At 47.0% G+C, this 20,685-nt stretch overlaps 1 protein-coding gene across 1 annotated transcript; it reads left to right on the forward strand.

Annotated features, from left to right (window-relative positions):
* Window positions 1-12,241: 12,241 nt before the first annotated feature.
* Window positions 12,242-14,948, forward strand: LOC144094887 (uncharacterized). Its single transcript, XM_077628757.1, has 3 exons — window positions 12,242-12,775; window positions 13,379-13,556; window positions 13,701-14,948. The coding sequence occupies exons 1-3, from the start codon at window positions 12,509-12,511 to the stop codon at window positions 13,841-13,843; spliced, it is 588 nt and encodes a 195-aa protein (XP_077484883.1). The 5' UTR covers window positions 12,242-12,508; the 3' UTR covers window positions 13,844-14,948.
* The last annotated feature ends 5,737 nt before the right edge of the window (window positions 14,949-20,685 follow it).

Consider the following 20,685-nt stretch of genomic DNA (forward strand, 5'->3'; position numbering starts at 1 on the left):
GCATCTTGTTCTGCCGCACTCTGCGGCAGAGACCAGATACTCAAAATGGACTTCTTGCGCGAGCATGGTGCGGCCTTCCTGGCCGCCTGGTACCGTTTTCGACCCCTCTTACAGTTTAAGCCGACACCGAACCACCCAGAGCGGCCCTGCGCATCATCGACGCGGATGTGACCAAGTATCTTCCATCCTGTGCCACCTCGTTACCGTCATTTGTGATGGCCGGTGCAATGCCGATGGCGTTCCAGAACCGAACTCTGGGCTTGTGCTCTCTCATGGGGTCTGCGTCGCGAGAAGTATCATAACGCTATGCAACGGCCTGGCAGATGTCCTTCTCACAAATTTCAGAATCGAACGGCAACACATCGCAAAGAGCACCGCGGTAGCATACTTCGAGGCCGTCGCCAAAACTCACGATTGTCTTGCCCTCCAGAACGAAACATGCACCTGTCGCACACCCCAGTTGGTCGTTGTTGTGAACCCAGAAATCTGCTAAGAGTCTTCCCTCCGCAATTTCATACGAGCAGCTCCACAGGCAGCTTGCGGCGTTGAAATCAACTAAAATTAAATTAGCAGTGGACCTCCAGTAGCACAATTTTGGCTTTTATAAATATTTTCTCGAACCTGCCCCTTGTATCTTTCAGTCTACAATAGATATTTACGATCCAAGTACTCTTCTTTTTTGTACGAAGGGGTAACATTTCTATGCAAATATATCCTACCCCCTGCACTTCTAGATGAACGATTTGGGTCAAGTATTGTTTGCAGACTAACATACACGTGCCTAGGTGAAGATGAAAGGCCTTCTATTCAATTAGCTTCCCGTCCGCATTGATCTCCTGCAGCGCTTCTACCACGGATTTGAGATCAACGGTATGTGCATATTGCTGTAATGTGGCCAGTTTTTCCTAAACCCTCTGCAGTTCATTGCCAAAATAGTAATTGGTTCTTTTGATTACGATTGTCCTTCTTGTCCGGGCACTCATCGTCATCATTGTCTGAAACTGTATTGGCAGTCCAACTTTTGACTAGGACCTTTTGAGCAGCGTTGTTGTTTCCTTTTTTTTCGTGTCCATCTTAATCTTAAGGGCAGTTATTTCATTTTGCTCTATGCCTACCACCTGTTGGAACTGATCTTGGTTGAGCTGTAGCTGCTGGATGGCGAGTTCTACTTGCTATAGGCTAGAAGTTATCTGCAAACATTCCTCTCTAATTTCTGCTTTCATCTCTGTGATCATATCCTTGATTTCTCTGAGGCTATTTTCGAGAACCTGAGTTTGTTTCAGATCGGAGCTTTGGAGGTCAGGCACCGCATTATCGATTTGCATAGATCTTTTTAAATTTTTCATTTCCTCCTTAAGTTTGCACTTTTCTTTCCGAAGCTCCGCTAGTTCTTTTTCAGATCTCTGCATTCATTATTGTTTCCCAACCACTGCGGAAACGATTTAACTCACACTGTCCAGCTCACGTTTTCCGCTCTTTTATGCGTGGTCTTCTCCTTGCATCGCTCCGCTGATCCGCCGATGCTTCTGTCGATTGACGCCCAGCTGACCGACCACGAGTGGCTGCTAGAACTTTGGCCTCCGGCTGCGCCCGCCCCGAACCTGGTCCTGAGCCTTGACTACTTGCCATTTTCAACTCCGCTGTCACGCATCATGCTTCCCTCTTCTTAATAAGGTACGTTGTTTTAAATTTCTGCTCTAACAGGTTCTAGCTTGTCCTGTGTTCCCCGTTACACACTGAAGAGCGCACTACACATTCATGTCCCTCCGCAGGATCCCGTGTCCCGCACAGTTCACATCTCGTTACCTTCGAATTGGGGGAAATGGCGGCACTATGGCCCATCTCCCCCCAACCGTAGTAGGCCGCTGTCGTTTCCTTGTAAATGTAGCAGGGCATTTCCCCTTTTTTGTAGTAGACGTAAAAAGGAATCCTGCTACCCGATTAGGTCAACGCCACCATGGCCGTCTTTCCTAATGTCCTGACAGCCTGGATTTCCTTACCTTTGGCATTGATATTTTGTCGTATGTCTTTTTCTCTTTCCTCCGGATTAATGCCCCTCAGTAGTCTCTTGCAAGTTTACTCTGGGGCTTTACCTACGCGCAGGTCTGACATTTGCGCCCGTCTAGCATTATCGCTTCCACTCCGAAGATTAGGGGAGCCGCTTCTATGTTATGTGTTGCTACCACGATGATATCCTGCTCCAAACTGAATCTGACTTTGATCTCAGTTTTTATATCAGGCTGGCTAGTGGCTGATGCAACGGCCACTGCAACTTTCCATACGCTCTTTCTGTATTTTCACAAGTCTAAACCGCTTCTTGGTCTGATAATTGCTACATCTACCCTTTCCAGCGCTGGGGGTCTCGGAAGCTATTACCTTGGCCTGGGCTCACGTGCCCTGGGCTCACCTTTGCATGCTCCACATCATTCTGGCCCGACAGCTGCATATCCCGCTTGGAATTTTGCACTGCACTCCTGGAATATGCCGCAACCCACTGAAGCGAAGCTTGATCCAGGGCTTTCGCTTCTTCCGCATCTGCTTGTTGAGGACTCCCAACTTGCATCTCATCGGGATCTTATCCTGCGATCCCCTCCATGTCGTCAGGCGGAGTGTCTCTGCCAACTATCGTAGAATTGCAGTTTCTGGACTCACATCTTAGTGGTTGGTATCCACGTGCTCGCGAAAACTTCGTGTATCCGAACGCTCTAAAGGCTTGCCTTTGCAGCCGCCGAGGTGACGACGACAGCGAGACTTTGTCTAAGCGCATCAGAACAGCGTCCGAACAGAGGCACTTGGTCTTCCCACGCGGACTGTTCCTGCCGTGATAAATCAATGCGGGGGAACGGAAACCGACCACGCTTCGCAGTTAAAATGGTCCTAATACGTCTGCCGTTTTGGATCTACAATTCCCACTGTGGACATTGATGTGAAAGAATGCACTGCGCACGACGTCATTATTTTTTTCTTGCGCTCTTTTTTTTCTCGGGTTACTAGCCCTCTTTCCTCTTGCCCGTGCGCTTCTCTCGAAGCAGATCACCTCTGCGCCTCGAGCCAGTCCCAGACGTCATTGTTTTTACGCTGTCTACCGTTCGGCTGCCAGGTATAGTAGCGAGTGTCCTAAGGCCGTTTTCTACTTAAAAGGGCGTTAGCAAGTCCTCTATTAAGCTGATTTCTACCCAAGGATCGCAGAAAAAAAGAGTGCAAAAATAGTGTTTCGGTTAAGGACACGTAGTCTTAAGGGGCCGCAGTCTAGAGCTTCTTTGGTATTTTACTTGACTCCCCGCCAGTTTCACTGCATTCAGAGTAAGACTGTTTGCTTGAATGGCTTTCGGAATACTTCGGCGCACTCGTTTATCTTTAATTACTAAAAATGTTTTTTTAGCTTGCAAAAGTTAGTATACCACGAAGAAGAGGGGAAGGGAGACTGCAGTGTTTTTTTTTCTCAGCTTTCATTAGCATTTGCGTCGAGCCTTTGCGGTGGGACTCCCATTCATCGACTTTTACAGGCTTCAATTCAAACTCCCCACTCATCGCTTGAATATCGGCACACGTGTGCCGGATGTTTACCAAACCCATTTTTTTTCATGCAGCCTGCAGAAAGCTTTGGTGTTCCTCCTGCACAAATGCAAGGGCCCTGCGAAGCTTCAGGGGAATAATTCTTTTCATCTCCGGTGAGTTCACCGCTGCAAAATTGGAAATATAACTCCACGGCGTATAAAGAGAGGCAGTCTCTATGAGCGGAATTAATCGCTCTCAGAACGCGCATTTCCTCAACAAAAGCAATGGGAGATCATGAGTTCTTCCATTGAAAGCAATTTCTGTTGCCGTGAGAAAACGGGGGTAAAACTGCAGCCGCGACTTCTCCGCGCAGGCTCTTGTCACCGTCTCAATATGCAAACAAATCGACAATGCGAAGAAGCGCTTCCTCCACTTCGGACCGCGCCAGCACCGCCGTTAGAACACCTAATTTTTGTACAGCGCTCGGATGGCGCTCCGGTAGCGCGATCTGGTATGACGATTCTGACAGTCGTCTTCTGCTGCAAAGCTCGCTATAGATTTCGAAAGATGAAAAAAAAAAGTGGGGAGAATAAAATTCTATGCCTGATAAAATTTTTGGTCAAATGTTTAGGGGAATCTGCCAAGGTGGAGTAAATATTTAATAAGGAAGTAATTACTCATTGGCATCCACCCAAGCGCAGTCATTCGGCTACAAAAGAAAGATATCCAGCCACAAAGAAAAAGTCGTCCTCCTCCGGGGTACGAGCCCGGGAGCTTATAGACGGCAAGTTGATGGCAAACTTATGACTAATTAATCTCTTATTACAAACTTACTCCACCCTGGGGGATTCTCCTAATTATTTGACCAACACTGTTACCGCTTCGAGTTATTTATCAATTCTCTCTCGCCCTGCGATAAGCTTGCCGTCAAGGTTAGCTGACTTGGTAGAGCGACTACTGCGGTGAAGCGGCGGTCACGGGTTAGAACCCCGGACCAGGACGAAATTTTTCTTTAACTGCGAAGTTTCTAAGGTAGCTGTATAGATTTCCTTTGTAGCTGTATGGCTGCGTTCGGGTGGATGCCAATGAATAATCACCCCATGATAAAATTTTTCTTAATCGCTTGGCCTCGCTTCCTCCCCCAGCAGACTGGCTGATGCTGTGTTCGGTGCCGTTGGGGCACCTCTTTCAAGCATCCTACATCTCACATAAACAAACTCCGTGCGTGGTCATACCTCACTGCGGAAACGTTAGACTAATAATATAGTTCGTTCGTTGCGTGTATATCAGGTGTTTCAGCGAAGGTGATCAGGAATATTTATGTATAGGCTTTTTGAGGTAAGAAGGAGGCTTTTGCGGCACAATAATACCTACTTTGTGGAAATTAAAAAAAATAGAGGAAAACTTAACAAATTAGCCGCTTAATTAATTTCAGTTTATTAATTTTTGAACTAAGAGTTATGCTACTGCTTCCAATTAGACACTGGTATCAAGTCGTAACAGCAGGCCGTTAGGTATGTGGAATTTCAAAAACGCGATTATAGTCGGCGCTGTGGCAGCACAAAATTTGCGTACATGCTGCCAAAATACATGCGCTTTCGGAAAGCATGGAGACAAAGCAACCTTTTCAGTGCACGTAACTAGTAAAAAAAATGAAATTTTGTCGAGCCACACCAAGGGTAATTGCGTTTTCGAAATTCTAAAGACTGATATTGCTATTACTAACAACCGGCTTCACGTCTAATAGCAACCAGTAGCCGAACTGTTATAGTTGAATAGTTAACTATCAGAAATTAGTTAATCGCCTAACTAGTTGACATTAGTTACATATTTTGTAACCATTATTGTGCCGCAGAAGCCGCCTTCTTACCAGAAAATTCCTACTAAAAATTTTTTTACCTTCGCCGAAACATCTCGTATCTATTCTTAGTGGCTTCATTGACTATGGCTCTCTGATCTGCAGCACATTGTCACTGGTTCGAGAAAGGAAACTCCGGCAGCGTATAGATAGAGCCATATCCGAAACCTAAGGTTTACTTGTAGTGCATGGTGAATGGAATCTACAGTAGCGCCTCAAGGAGCATCTTCACGGGGGAGAAGACGACAAAATTGTTCTGCATCAGAACGCTGCCTTCACGTCCCTGCAGTTTTTGGTAATTTGCGCCTTAATCAGAGAGGCGCCGCTCCTTTTTTGCCACGGCGATGGAAGTGGAGGCTGCTGGGCCTCTATTGGAACCCGGTGGGTCGGCAGCAGCCACCCAGAGGAAGCGCCTGCACCGCCAGAGTGACTCGAGCAGCCAGGGCACTATTGTGTACTCGGTGCCAAGTGAAGACTCCTCGGCCGACGACAGTTTCATACGAGTTGTTGGCAAGAGGGCCAAGCGCAGACTGCGTAGACAAGCCGAATCGTCCTCATCGAGCACGTCAACGGTGTCCTCATCACGCACGCCAACGATCATCACGCGGGAAGTTCCTCGGCGCATACAGCCTTGCTTGTGCCGTTGAACCCAACGGACAACTTGAACCTCTTGAACAGGCATGCCACATCTATTTATCTGGAGAGCCTCGATCGTACCGGGAGGCATTAAAGATGTCAGAATAAACCCGGTCAAAAACGTCATTGCCACTGATGTGGTGGAGCGAAGTGCACTAGAGCGTTTAACAGCAATCACCAAACTCGGGAACATAAGTGTACGCCTCCTTATTCTCCAGGACAGCGGCACTACGGCTGGCGTAATCTACAACGTCGACATCGCCATCTGTGACGCAGATTTACTTATGTTGATCAAGCCGGCAACCAACGGCATTTCCATCATTCAAGTTCAGCGGTTAGGAAGATCTACATGCATCAAGCTGACCTTCAAGGGTGACTGCACACCATCGTACGTGAAGGTTGGACACTTTCGTCATCCAGTTCGACCTTTTGTGCCTAAGCCCCTTCAATGCAGGAAGTGCATGAGGATCGGCCACGTGAGCGGCGTCTGCATCAACTCCATCGTGTGCCCGCGATGCTCCGAGTCAAACAGCGGTGACGTTTGCCGCGCGACTACGTCGAAGTGCGTCAACTGCCACGGCCCTCATGACTCTTCCCCGAAAGACTGCCCCCGTCTAAAGACCGAGCGGGCGGTACTGAAACAAATGGTGCGAGACCATTCTACGCGAAAAGAAGCCTCCGCAAAGGTGCGACGACGTCGTTCGCGCCGTCGAAGGTCGTAAAAGAAAGTAGTCACATTTGAGAAGAATATGTAGCGGCGCTGGCATCGCCAGCGGTGCTGATGAAGAAGATCTGCCTCGCGCACCAGAGAACACTCTCAACAACCAGCCCGGCCAGCCAGCCACGTCAACAACCCGCTCCGCCGGATCACCAGCCGCGGCTACCGGGACGTCCAATAAATGTAAACTTCCTACCACAAATGCCCCAAACGCAGCTGCAGCTTGTCCGCCTCCACCAAAAACCGTAAAAATCAAGGGAGACCGGCGCTTGGTAAGGATAGACCTGCTGCCTCAGATGCAACTTGGCCACTACTGCCAAAGCCTTCTACGCCTACTGTGTCAGGGATGTTGGCGCACTCAGGGCCATGTGCAGCGCCTACGACTGATCGAGTCAACAGGCACGTCAAGGCCATGGCCCAGATATGCAAGTGATTGCACTGCTAACGTCACTAATGAATGCCATGCGTACTCTGCTTTCCAGGCTACGCACGCCAGCAGCAAATAGCGCACTACAAGTGCTGGATGCGCTACATCCAGTTTTTGCGGCTCCACAGTAGAAGGCATCATGGCTCCTTCGGACCTTTTCAAAAGAAAGTCAAGCAATCTTTCATTTTCCAATGGAATGCTCGTGGACTCCATTCCGGGTTTCCGATTTACGGCACTACGTCTAAGAGAATCACTTCCCCATTCTTGTGATTTGTGAACCGAAGATCCCGGCAATTTTGCGAACATCTGGTTACGAGGCATTTGCATCACCCACGCCCAACAGAACCAGCAAAGTCATCGTCTACATTCGACTTGAACTTACATATGTGCAACATTAAAGGGACACTGAGGAGAAATTGAAGTTGGCTTGTATCCATAGAATAGCAGCTCCTGATCACAAAAACGCCACTCTTACTGAAAACAAAGCTCTTGTAATGTAGAAAATAGCAAGAACCAAAATACAGGTATCGCCGCCACAAGCCAATCTCGCAAGTACAAGCGTGATGACTTCCTAGGACAAGAGGCGCCCCCTTGGAGGAATTTTCTTTACTGCATGGTTGTCACGAATCTCTGAGGCTTGCAAAGGAAGGTTGCACACCGCACCGCTAGCCGTCAGAAATCACGGAGTCTGCGTTTACGTCACGATTCACGTCACTCCGGTCTGTGACGTCATAAGGGTTGCCGTGGCGTCATAAGAGTTCCCTGAGTTTGAATCAGAGGGGCGGGAAAAACTTTTTCAACTTCGAATCCAAATTTCTTTGAAATAAATGCATCTTTCGCTCCCTGAGTTTGAATCAGAGGGGCGGGAAAAACTTTTTCAACTTCGAATCCAAATTTCTTTGAAATAAATGCATCTTTCGCTCCCGGACAAGCGGTATCAAAACCACGAAATGCCGAACTATCAGATTTTGCTAACAAAAAAAATTAATAGAGTTCTCCTCAGTGTCCCTTTAAGTTCCTCCGAACGAAGACAATCAGTACGTCTGCCTGACAGTGAAGAGCCGAGACCTGACGTTTACGCTACTGGCGGTGTACTTGGCGCCATCACGTCGTTTCGACGCCACAAGGTTGAGTGGTTTCATGGCTGCTACACCTGCTCCGTGGGTCATTTTGGGTGACTACAATGCTCATCACGCCATGTGGGGAGGCATTAGGATGGACGTTAGGGGAAGAAAACTTGTGTCCTTCGCGTCTGACCATGACCTAAGTGCCTTAATGACGGAAGCCCGACCTATATTCTAGGGGTGACTTATACCAGCTACTTGGACTCGACTTTCGTTTCACAGTGCCTTACCATCAGCGTCCGGTTGTTTTCGGATGTAGAAACCCATTGCAGCGACCATATCCCAAGCTATCTGATTATTAGCGGCCATTCCACATTTTCCCCAGCCACGTGTATTCAGCCCATTGACTGGAAAGTTTTTAAATTACTTATGGAGGCTGCTTGCACAGAGGCCTTCTCTACCGGTCTTGAACAAAAAATTACGGAGGCCATGGAACACGCCACCTGCCCCTTTAACCCTGTCGCAAACTACACCGATTTTGACTTCTAATTGCAGCGACTGCGATCACAACGGCGCAGAGCAGAGCGCAGATACCGACGCACAATGTCGCCCATAGACGTAATATATGCTAGGCGCATACAGAAGAAGATTCAGCGCAGAATTCAGGCACTGCAAACACAACGCTAGAGGACATTTTGCCAAACACTTGATCCACGGAAGCCTTTGTCACGCGTTTGGAGTGTAATTCGGGGTCTTCGCACGTCCCCTCAACAGCGCTACCCGTTCAAATCCGTCGCGCTCCACCAAAGGCGCAGTGTGGTTGAGGTAGCCGAAGATTTCTGCGCAAGAATAACAGGTCCTCCGACTCCATGCGCAACGCTGCACTGCAACAACGTTCCACCCTCACGAGATTCTCGGATGGATGTACTGTTCTCCATCGAAGAACTTGATGCTGCGCTCATCATGTAGGTCATCATCACCAGGGCACGATGGTGTGACGTACTCAGCACTTGCCAACCTTGGCCAAGAAGCTCGACGGGCTCTTTTGGACACTTATAACAAGTCATGGACTGCTGGCATATGAACTCATGATTGGAAGACCAGTCGTCTGGTTCCACTTCTTAAACCGGGGAAATCACCGCTCGACCTTTCATCATACCGTCCAATTGCACTCGCCAGCTTCGTCGGCAAAGTAATGGAATGAATGCTGCTCACACGCGTGGAATGGTACTTGGAGTGACATCAGATTTATCCAACCTTCATATCTGGGTTCCGGCGGGACCGCTTTTCTATCGACAACGTGGTTGACTTTGTAACGTCGGTGCAACACAGCAAAAGTTCGAAAATATTGACCGTGGCATGTTTTTGGATATCTAGGGAGCGTACGACAACGTAACGCATCAGGCCATTTTGGACGAAATGGAAGCTGCTAGATCGGAGGCCGCACGTTCAGCTGGATACGCAGCTATTTATCAGAGAGATCGTTTTTTTGTCCTGACTGCGGACGGACCGACCTCCTTACACCGAAATATGCGTGGAGTCCCTCAGGATGGAGCACTGAGCCCAGTTCTCTTCAACCTTGCTCTCATCGGCCTGGTCGACGTATTGCCACAATCTGCTCAGATCTCTATATATGCAGATGATATCGGTATTTGCGCATCAGGGGTGACCAGTCCTCAAGTTCGTGCAAGACTTCAAAAGGCGGCATCGATATTAATATCTTATCTTCGCTTGCAGCGCCTAAACATTTCGACCGAAAAGTGTTCACTTGTGGCGTTCACACGCAAAATAATGTCACGTTACACCATTCGCATCAATGGCGAAGCCATTCCCTATGAGAGAAGCCACCGTTTCCTTGGTGTCATCGACAGGAACCTCTTGTGGAGTCCCCATATCTACGACATGAGAGTCTAATTGCTATTGTCCATGTCCTCTCCTTCCTCGGGGGAAAGTCCTGGGGCGCATCATTGCGCTCGATGCTACAACTGTACCGTTCCCTACTTCTGGGCTACATGCAATACCATCTTCCGATATTCAGTTCCATTCGAAAGACAAATATCAGGACTCTTCAAAGTGTGCAAGCGCAAGCTCTCCGTATCTTCCTTGGACTGCCTAAATGTGCATCAACAGCAGCAACTGTTCTTGTTGCCCGGGAACATCCTGTTACTACATACATTGCTGTTGACACCATGAGAACACACATTCGGCACCTCACACGGGTTCCCTGTCATCACCTCGCAACACTCCCAATAATTAGGCCGCGTACTGCATTCGCCAAAGTCTTCGAAGGCCATCGCGCATATCTTACATCGCAGTTCAACCCCTGCGACAATAGCGAGCTCACCCTTATGGAGTCTTCATGAAACTCTGGTTCACCTCTTTATTCCTGGCATTACAAAGAAAGCTAATGTATCACTTCCTGCTCTCAAACGACTGACATTGAATCACCTGCATTCTTACCACAGTCACCGCATATATATTTACGTAGATGGATCAGTTCACTCGACCAGTTCTGCGGGGTCGGTGGTGATACCAGCCAGATCCATCTTCATGAAAGTCAAGACCTATCCAACATCTTCAACTGGTGCGGAACTCGCAGCCTTACAGGCTGCGGTTGAGTTCATCAATCAAGAACCTCCACATGACTAAACGGTTTTAACCGACTCTAAATCAGCCCTTCAAGCCCTGCAAGCTGCGCTACGCCGCGGGTCGCAGGAACAACTTGTTCCTGAGATCCGTCTACTGCCCCACGGCACCGTATCCAAAGGTCACGACATCATTTTTCAATGGCTGCCAGGATACTGTGGTATTCACGGTAATCACCAGGCCGATTCGGCTGCGCGTTCTGCTCACAACGACGGACCTCCAGAGAGGATCCCAATATCAAGACCTGACGCTGCGTGAGGGCTTCGCCCTTTGGCGCAGCAGCTCACACTTTCAGCGTGGAACACGGGATAGTTTTGCAACCTCCACCTCAAGGCACTGGACGCAGGACTGCGCCTTCGTCCTCCACGTAACTTAGTACGTCGGGAAGCAACATTGTTATGCCGTTTATGGATCGGTGTTGCATTTACCAACTACTATGCTTTCCGCATGCGGTGGCCGACAGCCCTGCCTGTGAAAGCTGTGGTTGTGAGGAGACCATCGCTTAGCTTCTCTGTGAGTGCCCTGCATTTGCGAGTGCAAGACATACACTGTGTTGTGCCCTGAACCGCCTCGACCCTCGCCCATTAACAGAGCAAAAAATCCTCGGTCCGTGGCAGTCGACTGCTCTCAAGGCATACAAGGCGCTCTTTGCCTACTTGAGAGCGACTTTATTGAGTGACAAATTCTGACAGCGTTGTGTGTGTGTGTGTTATGACTTTTCCCCTTCTCTCTTCCTCCTTTTAGTCTCCTAATTCCTCTTCCCCATTGCAGGGTAGCCAACCGGAACCCCTTTCTGGTCAACATCCCTGCCTTTCCCTCCTCCTCTTTATCTGTCTGTCTGTCTGTCTGTCTGTCTGTCTGTCTGTCTGTCTGTCTGTCTGTCTGTCTGTCTGTCTGTCTGTCTGTCTGTCTGTCTGTCTGTCTGTCTGTCTGTCTGTCTGTCTGTCTGTCTGTCTGTCTGTCTGTCTGTCTGTCTGTCTGAATGAAGCAACCCAATGCGTATAACCTGATTCTACAGTGCTTGATCACACTGTACCAAGTCAACTCCAGGGGCCAGATTCCACTTCGGTTCCGTCTCCGAACCGTTCCTTTTCAGAGTGACGTCAAAATGACGACAGCGAAGTACGTGAGGAGAAAGAAGGGGAAGCCAACGGCCAATCGACGAGCGCCCGACCTTGCGGGAGCCCGTCCCACGACTGCCTGGCTTTTTCGGGGGCCGTACACTAAAAAATAGGTTGTTTTAAAAAGAAATCAAATATCACAAATAATTGGTAACACATATTATTTAATAAGAAGTCGCAGTGCGTGCAAGAGAGTGCAGTAAAGAACTATTTCGACGTTTCTTTTGGTACATGTTTCCCTTTTCTGTCGGTAGATGGTATCGCATACGCGCGCGCGCGGTGCCATCTGTGAAACCATATGCTTTTTCGCGCGCGTTGAAGTTTCGTCTGCCTTTTGTCCGTTTCTGACAAGAAGACTCGCAATGGCGGAAGCAGCGACTCGCCGGCCTCTTGGCCCCCATGTTTCGCCGCGACAGCGTACTCTGCTTGTAGAGTTTATGGAGGAACACCCGTGGCTCGTGAAAGGGTCATCCGTTTTAACGCCAGAAATCACAAAAGCAAGCAAAGCGCTGTTGTGGCGGGAGCTTGCAGATATTTTAAATGCAGAGGGGCCAGCAAAGAAAACAGCGGACCAGTGGCGGCAGTACTGGAAAAAAGAAGTATATAACTCCCGCCACGACGCAGCCGTCGTGGCCGCTGAACACAGGTGAGTGCAATGATCCAGTGCACTTTTGCTTTCGCGTAACAAGCGGCTCGTTTACTCCTAGGGGTACCGGCGGCGGCCGTCTGTGCGGGCTGCGGGGCCGCATCCTCGCCCTTGTCGGGCGCTCAAGTGCAGTGGGCGTGTGTGAAGGATTTTTCGAAGAGGTATGTTCGACATGAACTGCATATTTCCTAACAAAGGGCGTAATTAGAGAAGCTATTTCAAAAGTAAATGAAGGTGGTTGCAAGTAATCGCGATCCTTAGACCAGTGACTACGTTTTATCTATTGGGTGAACTGATGGTATGCTTTCAGCGTTACTTTTCTCGGTCCCCTTTACGGCATCTGCAAAAATAAAAATCCGTTAGTTAGTAGTAATCTTCTGTTTACTGTGAATGCACCTTTGTTTGGAGTAGTAATAAACATTAGTCAGGTGCGAAATTCCCAATGGATTATCATTGAACACTGTATATATACAACACCGCACAAGCATTTTTGGGAGATTATTTATGCAGACCTACGTTGCAGGGTGATTACACAATGTCTAATTGATCCAGTTAGTTTGAGTTCGCAAAAATTGAACTGCAATCATTTTAAAAATGTTGTGTTGAGTGATGTGTTAAGAAAATTTATTTTGTTCTTAATCGTAGCCTCTTTGGTTTTCATTCATTTTACACTTTGCTACAATTATATATTAATTATTGAGGTTATTTAAGCAGACCGTGGAGTCAAAGTACCACTGCTCATTGTGGTGGCCTTGTACACTCAGGATAGCAGCCTGCCGCCTTCTGCACAATCCCTGGATGGGCATGCTTCAAGCCTCCAGCTCACTCCAACAACTGCTGTGCAGCCCGTCACAGCTCCTGCTGACCCAGCCACTCCACGTCTGCGACAATTTCCATCACGTGTTTCTGTTGGAGATCGGCCCGGAACGAGTGGCTTGTCACGTAAGTTCAGCAATGCACACGATTCGTCACCAGTGATATCAAGCTTCCCTACTGCATGTCATTGTATATACTGTTATCTTATGTTCAGTTCTATACTGTATAGGTGAAGCGCTGCAACAATGTCTTTTCTGTGGGTATCCTCAGGGACAAGCCAGCAGCAGGAGCGGTGCACACCATCACGCAGGCCAGCTGCTGAAGATTTCCTGCCAGAAATTGTTGCTGGCTACCAAAAGTCATTAGACTTGGCAGCTGATATCAAATCTGTATGTACAGTACTCACGGATTGAAATAGGACATTCGGAGCGCGTGGCCGTCGCTTCATGGAGCGCCGCCCGTAGACGCTCATGGAACCAAGGTGGTGCATTGTGGTATGGCGCGAGAGGGAGAACATCTACAAAGCAGAATTGTTCCTTCCAGTAGCCAATGAGCCGGCCTGTGGTTTACCACATGCCTGCGTGGCACTGCAAGGCTAGCGCTCCGAATGTCCTATTTCAATCCGTGAGTACTGTACATATACCATTTGCTGCATGGTTGTTAGCAAGGAAGAGTAATATAACAGTCAGTGCTATTCTGGAAACAGGAACTGCAGCAGCTTAAAGACGAGGTGGGTGCTGTTGCGACAAGCTTCCAGCGAGAGGCAGAGACGATGCTGGGCCAATCAGCTACCCTGAATCGCCTGGCTGCTGCTACAGAGGCACTGGCTGACTCGCAAGCACGCCAGGCCACAGCACTGGAGCGGATGGCAGCCATTCAAGAGAACGGACTGGCCAACGAATCTGCAAACCAGGCTCGTATTGTTGCTGCTGTGGAGCGGCTGGCAATTACAGGGCAGTTCATTCTGCAGCAAGTTCAGTGGCTGTCCACCGTCACCCCTATCAGTGGGGAACCTCCAGCTAAATAGCGTCATGGTTTTTGTATTTTATTCCACTTCTGTCAATTTGAGTTCTAAAGGTTCTTTTTAAATGTTACTATTGCCATCCTACTTATGCTATTCCAGACAACTGAAGTTTTGTGTGTAGACAAGGGTCTTTCAATTTTATTCATTTTGGTTTACATCTTTTTATTTTGCTATATTATCCAAACCAGCTACTCCAGACAATTGTTTCATTTTGTGTGTAGGCAAGAATATTTGCTTTTCATTCATTTCTGTTCGCATCACTTTATGTTATATTACCCAAAACAGCCACGATTACTTTGTGTACATTTCTTGTTACTACCGTTATTTTACATTGTTAATCCTGTCAGCTGCGATAGTCTCTGGGCAGTGTGAAACCAATGATAACTGCAATTTGTTATTTTAGCTCACTATGTCATTTTTTTTCACAGGGTTATCCTATCTCAGCCAAATACTTTGTGATGTTATGGCATTGTTAATCCTGTCAGCTGTGATAGTCTCTGGGCAGTGTGCAACCAATGATAAGTGCAATTTGTTATTTTAGCTCACTATATCATTTTCTTTCACAGGGTTATCCTATCTCAGCCAAATACTTTGTGATGTTATGGCATTGTTTATCCTGTCAGCTGTGATAGTCTCTGGGCAGTGTGCAACCAATAATAAGTGCAATTTGTTATTTTAGCTCACTATATCATTTTCTTTCACAGGGTTATTCTATCACAGCCAAATACTTTGTGATGTTATGGCATTGTTTATCCAGTCAGCTGTGATAGTCTCTGGGCAGTGTGCGACCAATAATAAGTGCAATTTGTTATTTTAGCTCACTATGTCATTTTCTTTCACAGGGTTATCCTATCTCAGCCAAATATTTTGTGATGTTATGGCATTGTTTATCCTGTCAGCTGTGATAGTCTCTGGGCAGTGTGCAACCAATAATAACTGCAATTTATTTTAGCTCACTATATCATTTTCTTTCACAGTGTTATCCTATCTCAGCCAAATACTCTGTGATGTTATGGTATTGTTTATCCTGTCAGCTGTGATAGTCTCTGCGCAGTGTGCAACCAATAATAACTGCAATTTGTTATTTTAGCTCACTATATCATTTTCTTTCACAATGTTATCCTATCTCAGCAAAATACTCTGTGAGGTTATGGCAGTAGTGCATACATTTGGGCGCAGCTTCTTGCTGTAGTCATTGCATAGAGACAAGTTCTGATGTGATTTTTTGTATAAGTATCAAAGTCATCAAAAAGCACCATGTGATATATAATTTGGTTACCAAGAATGCTCTCTGTCTCAATAATTCAGTCGAGCACATTTTGTAGCAGTGTTATTCATTTCTGCCAAGATGTTCAGTGATGAAGAGGCTTAGTGCATCATAAATAGCCACAAGCAGATTTTATTTTCAGTGTCAATTATTCATACCAAACCAGGCAGCTGTGTTAGGTCTTCTAACAGCAGCTATTGCTACAATGGTATAACTCCTATGCAAAAGGAAAACAGGACCAGAAACAACAGTCATAATGCTGAATGTTGAGGTTGGAGTTGTTAAGTTTATGCTCAGTTTCCTCATACAGAAACTAAAGGACCCCGAACAAAAGGTTCTTTCTTGCACCTGACTAAGTTCAGGGCCCCATATAACCTGTTCACAGGAGAAACAGCGCTGTACAGATTAAATTGTGTTCTACACTCAAGGATACAAATTAAAAATGGAAAAATACAACAGTAATAAGCACTCAAAGAGCTAAACAAATTAAAAATGAACAAAACAACAACAATATGAATTGCAATATAATTTTGATATAAATTGTTACTGAACAGAACATTACCGATGCTCTCAAACAACGACAACATATGCATAAGCAGGACATTATTGGAAAAAGCTGATGTCACCTTGACTGCTTCTGAAAGAAAAAGAGGGGATGAAAATAAATAAACGAGCTAACGGCAAGACAACGGCACCTCACAAATATGGTATTCCATTATATGCATGCCATAAAAATTATCACCACTGCGGAGGCTCAGTGGTTATGGTGCTCGGCAGCTAATGTGGAAGGCGTGTGTTCGAACGTGCCCACAAAGATCGCATCTCGATGGAAGCAGATGTTTCAGGCCCACACACTGCACGAGATGTCAGTGCACAATAAAAAGATTTAGTGGAGCCCTTCAGTATGACATCTCTCAAAAACTGAATTGTTTGGGGAAGTACAACCCACCAATCTGAGCCAAACCATATATGCTATAGTGTATTGGAAAGCCACCTGACATTGTTTATCATGACATATCATAGGATATCAAAATTGATCTGCCTGCCTTTTTTACTGTTTCCTTACCAGCTGCGAACACATTGCATAAGCCTTACAAAAATCACTACTTTTGCGTGTGAGTACAGATCTGAGTCGCCGTAGTGCACACAAGGAATACGTCTACTTAGGGCAGGTAGTGAGAGCTGATCTGGATCATGAGGGAAATAACTAGAAGGATAAGAATGGGGTGGAGCGCATATGGCAGGTTCTCTCAGATCATGAATCACAGGTTACCAATATCCCTCAAGAGAAAAGTGTACAACAGCTGTGTCTTGCCGGTGCTTACCTACGGGGTAGAAACATGGAGGCTAACGAAAAGGGTTCAGCTTGAGTTAAGGACAGCACAACGAGCCATGGAAAGGAAAATGATAGGTGTAACGTTAAGAGACCGGAAGCGCGCAGAGTGGGTGAGGGAACAAACGCGAGTTAATGACATCCTAGTCGAAATCAAGAGGAAGAAATGGGCTTGGACAGAGCATGTGATGCGAAGGCAAGACAACCGCTGGTCCTTAAGGGTAACGGAGTGAATTCCTAGAGAAGGGAAGCGTAGCAGGGGGTGGCAGCAGGTTAGGTAGGCGGATGAGATTAAGAACTTTGCAGGCAAAGGGCGGATGCAGCTAGAAAAGGACAGGGTTAATTGGAGAGACATGGGAAAGGCCTTTGCCCTGCAGTGGATGTAGTCAGGCTGATGATGATGATTAGTGAATGCATCACTGTGAGGTGTGTCGTCTCTGCCTGGCGAGCTGCCTTATCACACGCTGACGCACTCTTCTCAAATAAGCAGTGTGCTGAAGGCGTGGTAGAGAGAATAAATGTACAATGCGGCACCGCACTCCCTTAGCTTTTGTTAGTGTGGAGCGAGTGGAAGGTGGTGGTACATTTTGTGCAGCAGTGTCATGCTCCTGCTCACTATCCTCGCTGTCGCTGTTGTCATCACTGCTACATGAGCCATCAAAAGGATCACCTTCTTCAAGGCACAGGTTGTGGAGCGCTGCACATGCTGCAATAATGGTAGCTGAACGCTTGGGGCTGTAATGCAGAGTTCGATACCGTTGAAGGCACCGAAATCTGCTTTGCAGCACCCCAATGCAGCGCTCCACAGCTGTCCTCATTGAAGAGTGAGCATGATTGTAAGCCCCCTCTGGTGTCTGGAGGCTTGGATGGCCAGGCACAGGGGTCATCAGCAAGGGCTCAAGCGGGTAGCCACTGTCACCTGTGTAAAAATAAAAATAAAACCGTTCTCAGTCTCTGCATTTGCCTGCTTCGGATAAGACAGCTCACCAAGCAGAAACTCCCCAGGACGCAGTAGCCCTTGTTCGGCAATTCTCCGCCGCAGGAATGAATGCTTCCAGCAAAAAGCATCATGAGTGGATCCTGGTCGCCGTGGATCAATAGCCAGGATTCTCAGTTTTGAATCGGAGACCTGCAAATATACAAAGGTAGTATAAAGATTGACACATGATGAGGACAAACTAATGGGTAGAAAAAAAAGCCATGGCTCTAATGCACTCTGAAATTTCCATAAAAGCAGCACACTGTTGGAACATGATATGAGCATTATTTTAATAACTATTCATGTTAAGTTTTTGCAAAGAAAGTGAAGGTGACAATATTCTAATAACAAATGATGCATTTTATACGTTGCTTTGCCGAGCATCCTGATATATATATATATATATATATATATATATATATATATATATATATATATATATATATATATATATATATATATATATCAATTTTAACTGTTTTCCATGTAAGGCCACAATAACAGTATTGCGACGCAGAATGCAATATATTAAGAAAATAATGCGGAAACCTCGGCAGAATTTGTTTCTCCTAAGTATCGTTAGTTAACATGTTACCCGACAATGTAAATGACGTTTCCTCACTCTGATTTTGAGTGCATTCAAATTTAAGCATGCAAATGCACGCAATCCACGCCGGCGGCTGAAATTCGCGAATTATGGTTTTGTTTTAACGAGTGGACAGACTTGTAGTACTTACCAACATCGTGTTTAGGGCGTAGTAGCCCTTTCTCGTCATGAATGCCTGCGTTTCACCAGGGCTGAGGCCTTTGGGCTGACTGATGGCAACGAGGGTTCCATCGATGCAGCCAACGACACCAGGAATTCGGCCGCGGTGCAAAAATTCTGCGACTGCCTGCTGCATTTCCGCTGGCGCGGATGGAAAGGTCACCCACCCTTTTCGTTTGCCTACGCGAGTTATAGCTAGCGCTACTGCGCTGATGCAGCGGCTCATTGAGGACTGCGAGAGTTGGATGGTCACCTCACTGCCGACAGAAGTCTGAAAGCTCCCGGTTGCAAAAAACCGAAGCGCACAGAGAACTTTCGCTTCTGTCAGCAGTCCGGTCGGCCCCCTTGCCCCGATTTCGCCCTCAAGATCAGCACACAGCCTACGCACCAGCGCCTTACTCATCCTGAAATGGCGGCGGAAATCCTCCTCCGGCAGATCGAAGGCATCTTCCCTGTTTTTAGGTCTTCTCTGCCCAGTGCGGCCGCAAAGAGCCGCGAAAAGATACGGGGTCATGGGCGCCGCCATGTTTGTTTACAAGCGGTTCCGCGAAGTGGACCTACTCGCCGCGGTTCTTGTGCCGGCCGGCGAAACGGTTCCTTTCGGCGCCGGGGCCACGCCCCGTGACGTAGACGAAAAACGCGGAGCCGCCTCCGGAAGTTTTTCGTCACGCTGGACGTGACGAAGATCGGCCAATGAGAGGAGACCAAAGGAACTGGTTCCCGAACGGAACCGCAGTGGGATCTGGCCCCAGTGCATCATTTGTGGGTAAATACCGCTATTTACATTGACTTCAACCCGCCGCGTTGGCTCAAGAAGCGTAAGCGCCCTTGAGCGTTGGCTCACTATTTAGGGCTCTCGGCTACTGAGCAGGAGTTCCAGGATACGAACCCGGCCGCGGCAGCCACTTTTCGGTGGAGGCCAAACGGAAAAATGCTCCCTTGGGTTGTGCGATGTCAGTGCACGTCAAAGATCCCGAAGTGGTCAAAAATATTTCCAAGCCCCCCACTACGGCATCTTTTTCTGTTTCTTTCGCTCGCACCTTCTTGCCTTTTTTTACTGATAGGCTCGGGTGTGCACAGATATATGAGGCAATTACTGTGCCATTTCCTTTCTTCAAAAACTAATTTACGCTCACTACATCACCTTCCAAAATTTTCATTCAGCTGGCTGGTCCTAATATTAGCAGAATAGGAACATAGAGGGCTCCGCAAATATCTCGACCACTTCGGAATCTTTAACGTGCACTGAACGCTCCTGTGTGCTGTGTGTTGCCAGTGCACGTTAAAGATCCCCAAGTGGTCCAAATTAATCCGGAGCCCTCCACTACGGCCCCTTTTTCTTGTTTTCTTCTCTTAGTCCATCCTTTATCCCTTCCCTTAAGGCGCGCTTAAGGTGTCCGCCGGGATCTGAGAGATACTGCGCCATTTCCTTTCCCCAAGAACCAAATTTTTTTTTTCAATTTGAAGTCTAACATTTTACTTGGCAATGTAGAAAGTTTTGAATATATGACATCCAATATTTTAATTCTCCTGGAAAAGCATTTTTCTTTGAAATATATGTTCGCATATATACTATCATTGCACAAAAAGTCGCAAATATATTATCTATTATCATCCGTTTTAAAGAGCGAATTATAATTCATAAATGGAGAAGTTTTGGTCCTTGTAACAGCCTATTATTTCTGGAGCACTTTCGCAGGAAACAAAGCTTAAATCGACAAAACGGTGCATAAGTAGTAGCAAATGGTTCGTGATTTTTTAAAAGAGAAATAAACAACTGAAGCCTATGTGTCTTTCACAACCGGAGAGTTTAAAACAAATGTTCCTTGTCGTGTGGCAGCAGAAAAATTCACAGACGGTATTCCTGTCTTGAGGTCTGCGGAATT

Source organism: Amblyomma americanum, chromosome 6, assembly GCF_052857255.1.
Source record: "Amblyomma americanum isolate KBUSLIRL-KWMA chromosome 6, ASM5285725v1, whole genome shotgun sequence".
NCBI classification, from domain to species: Eukaryota; Metazoa; Arthropoda; class Arachnida; order Ixodida; family Ixodidae; genus Amblyomma; species Amblyomma americanum.

Coding starts and splice junctions, on each gene's coding strand:
- LOC144094887 (XM_077628757.1), top strand. CDS start 12,509: ATGCAGAGGGGCCAGCAAAGAAAACAGCGGACCAGTGGCGGCAGTACT. Junction 12,776..13,378: donor GTGAAGGATTTTTCGAAGAG/GTATGTTCGACA, acceptor TTGTACACTCAG/GATAGCAGCCTGCCGCCTTC. Junction 13,557..13,700: donor CGGAACGAGTGGCTTGTCAC/GTAAGTTCAGCA, acceptor GGGTATCCTCAG/GGACAAGCCAGCAGCAGGAG.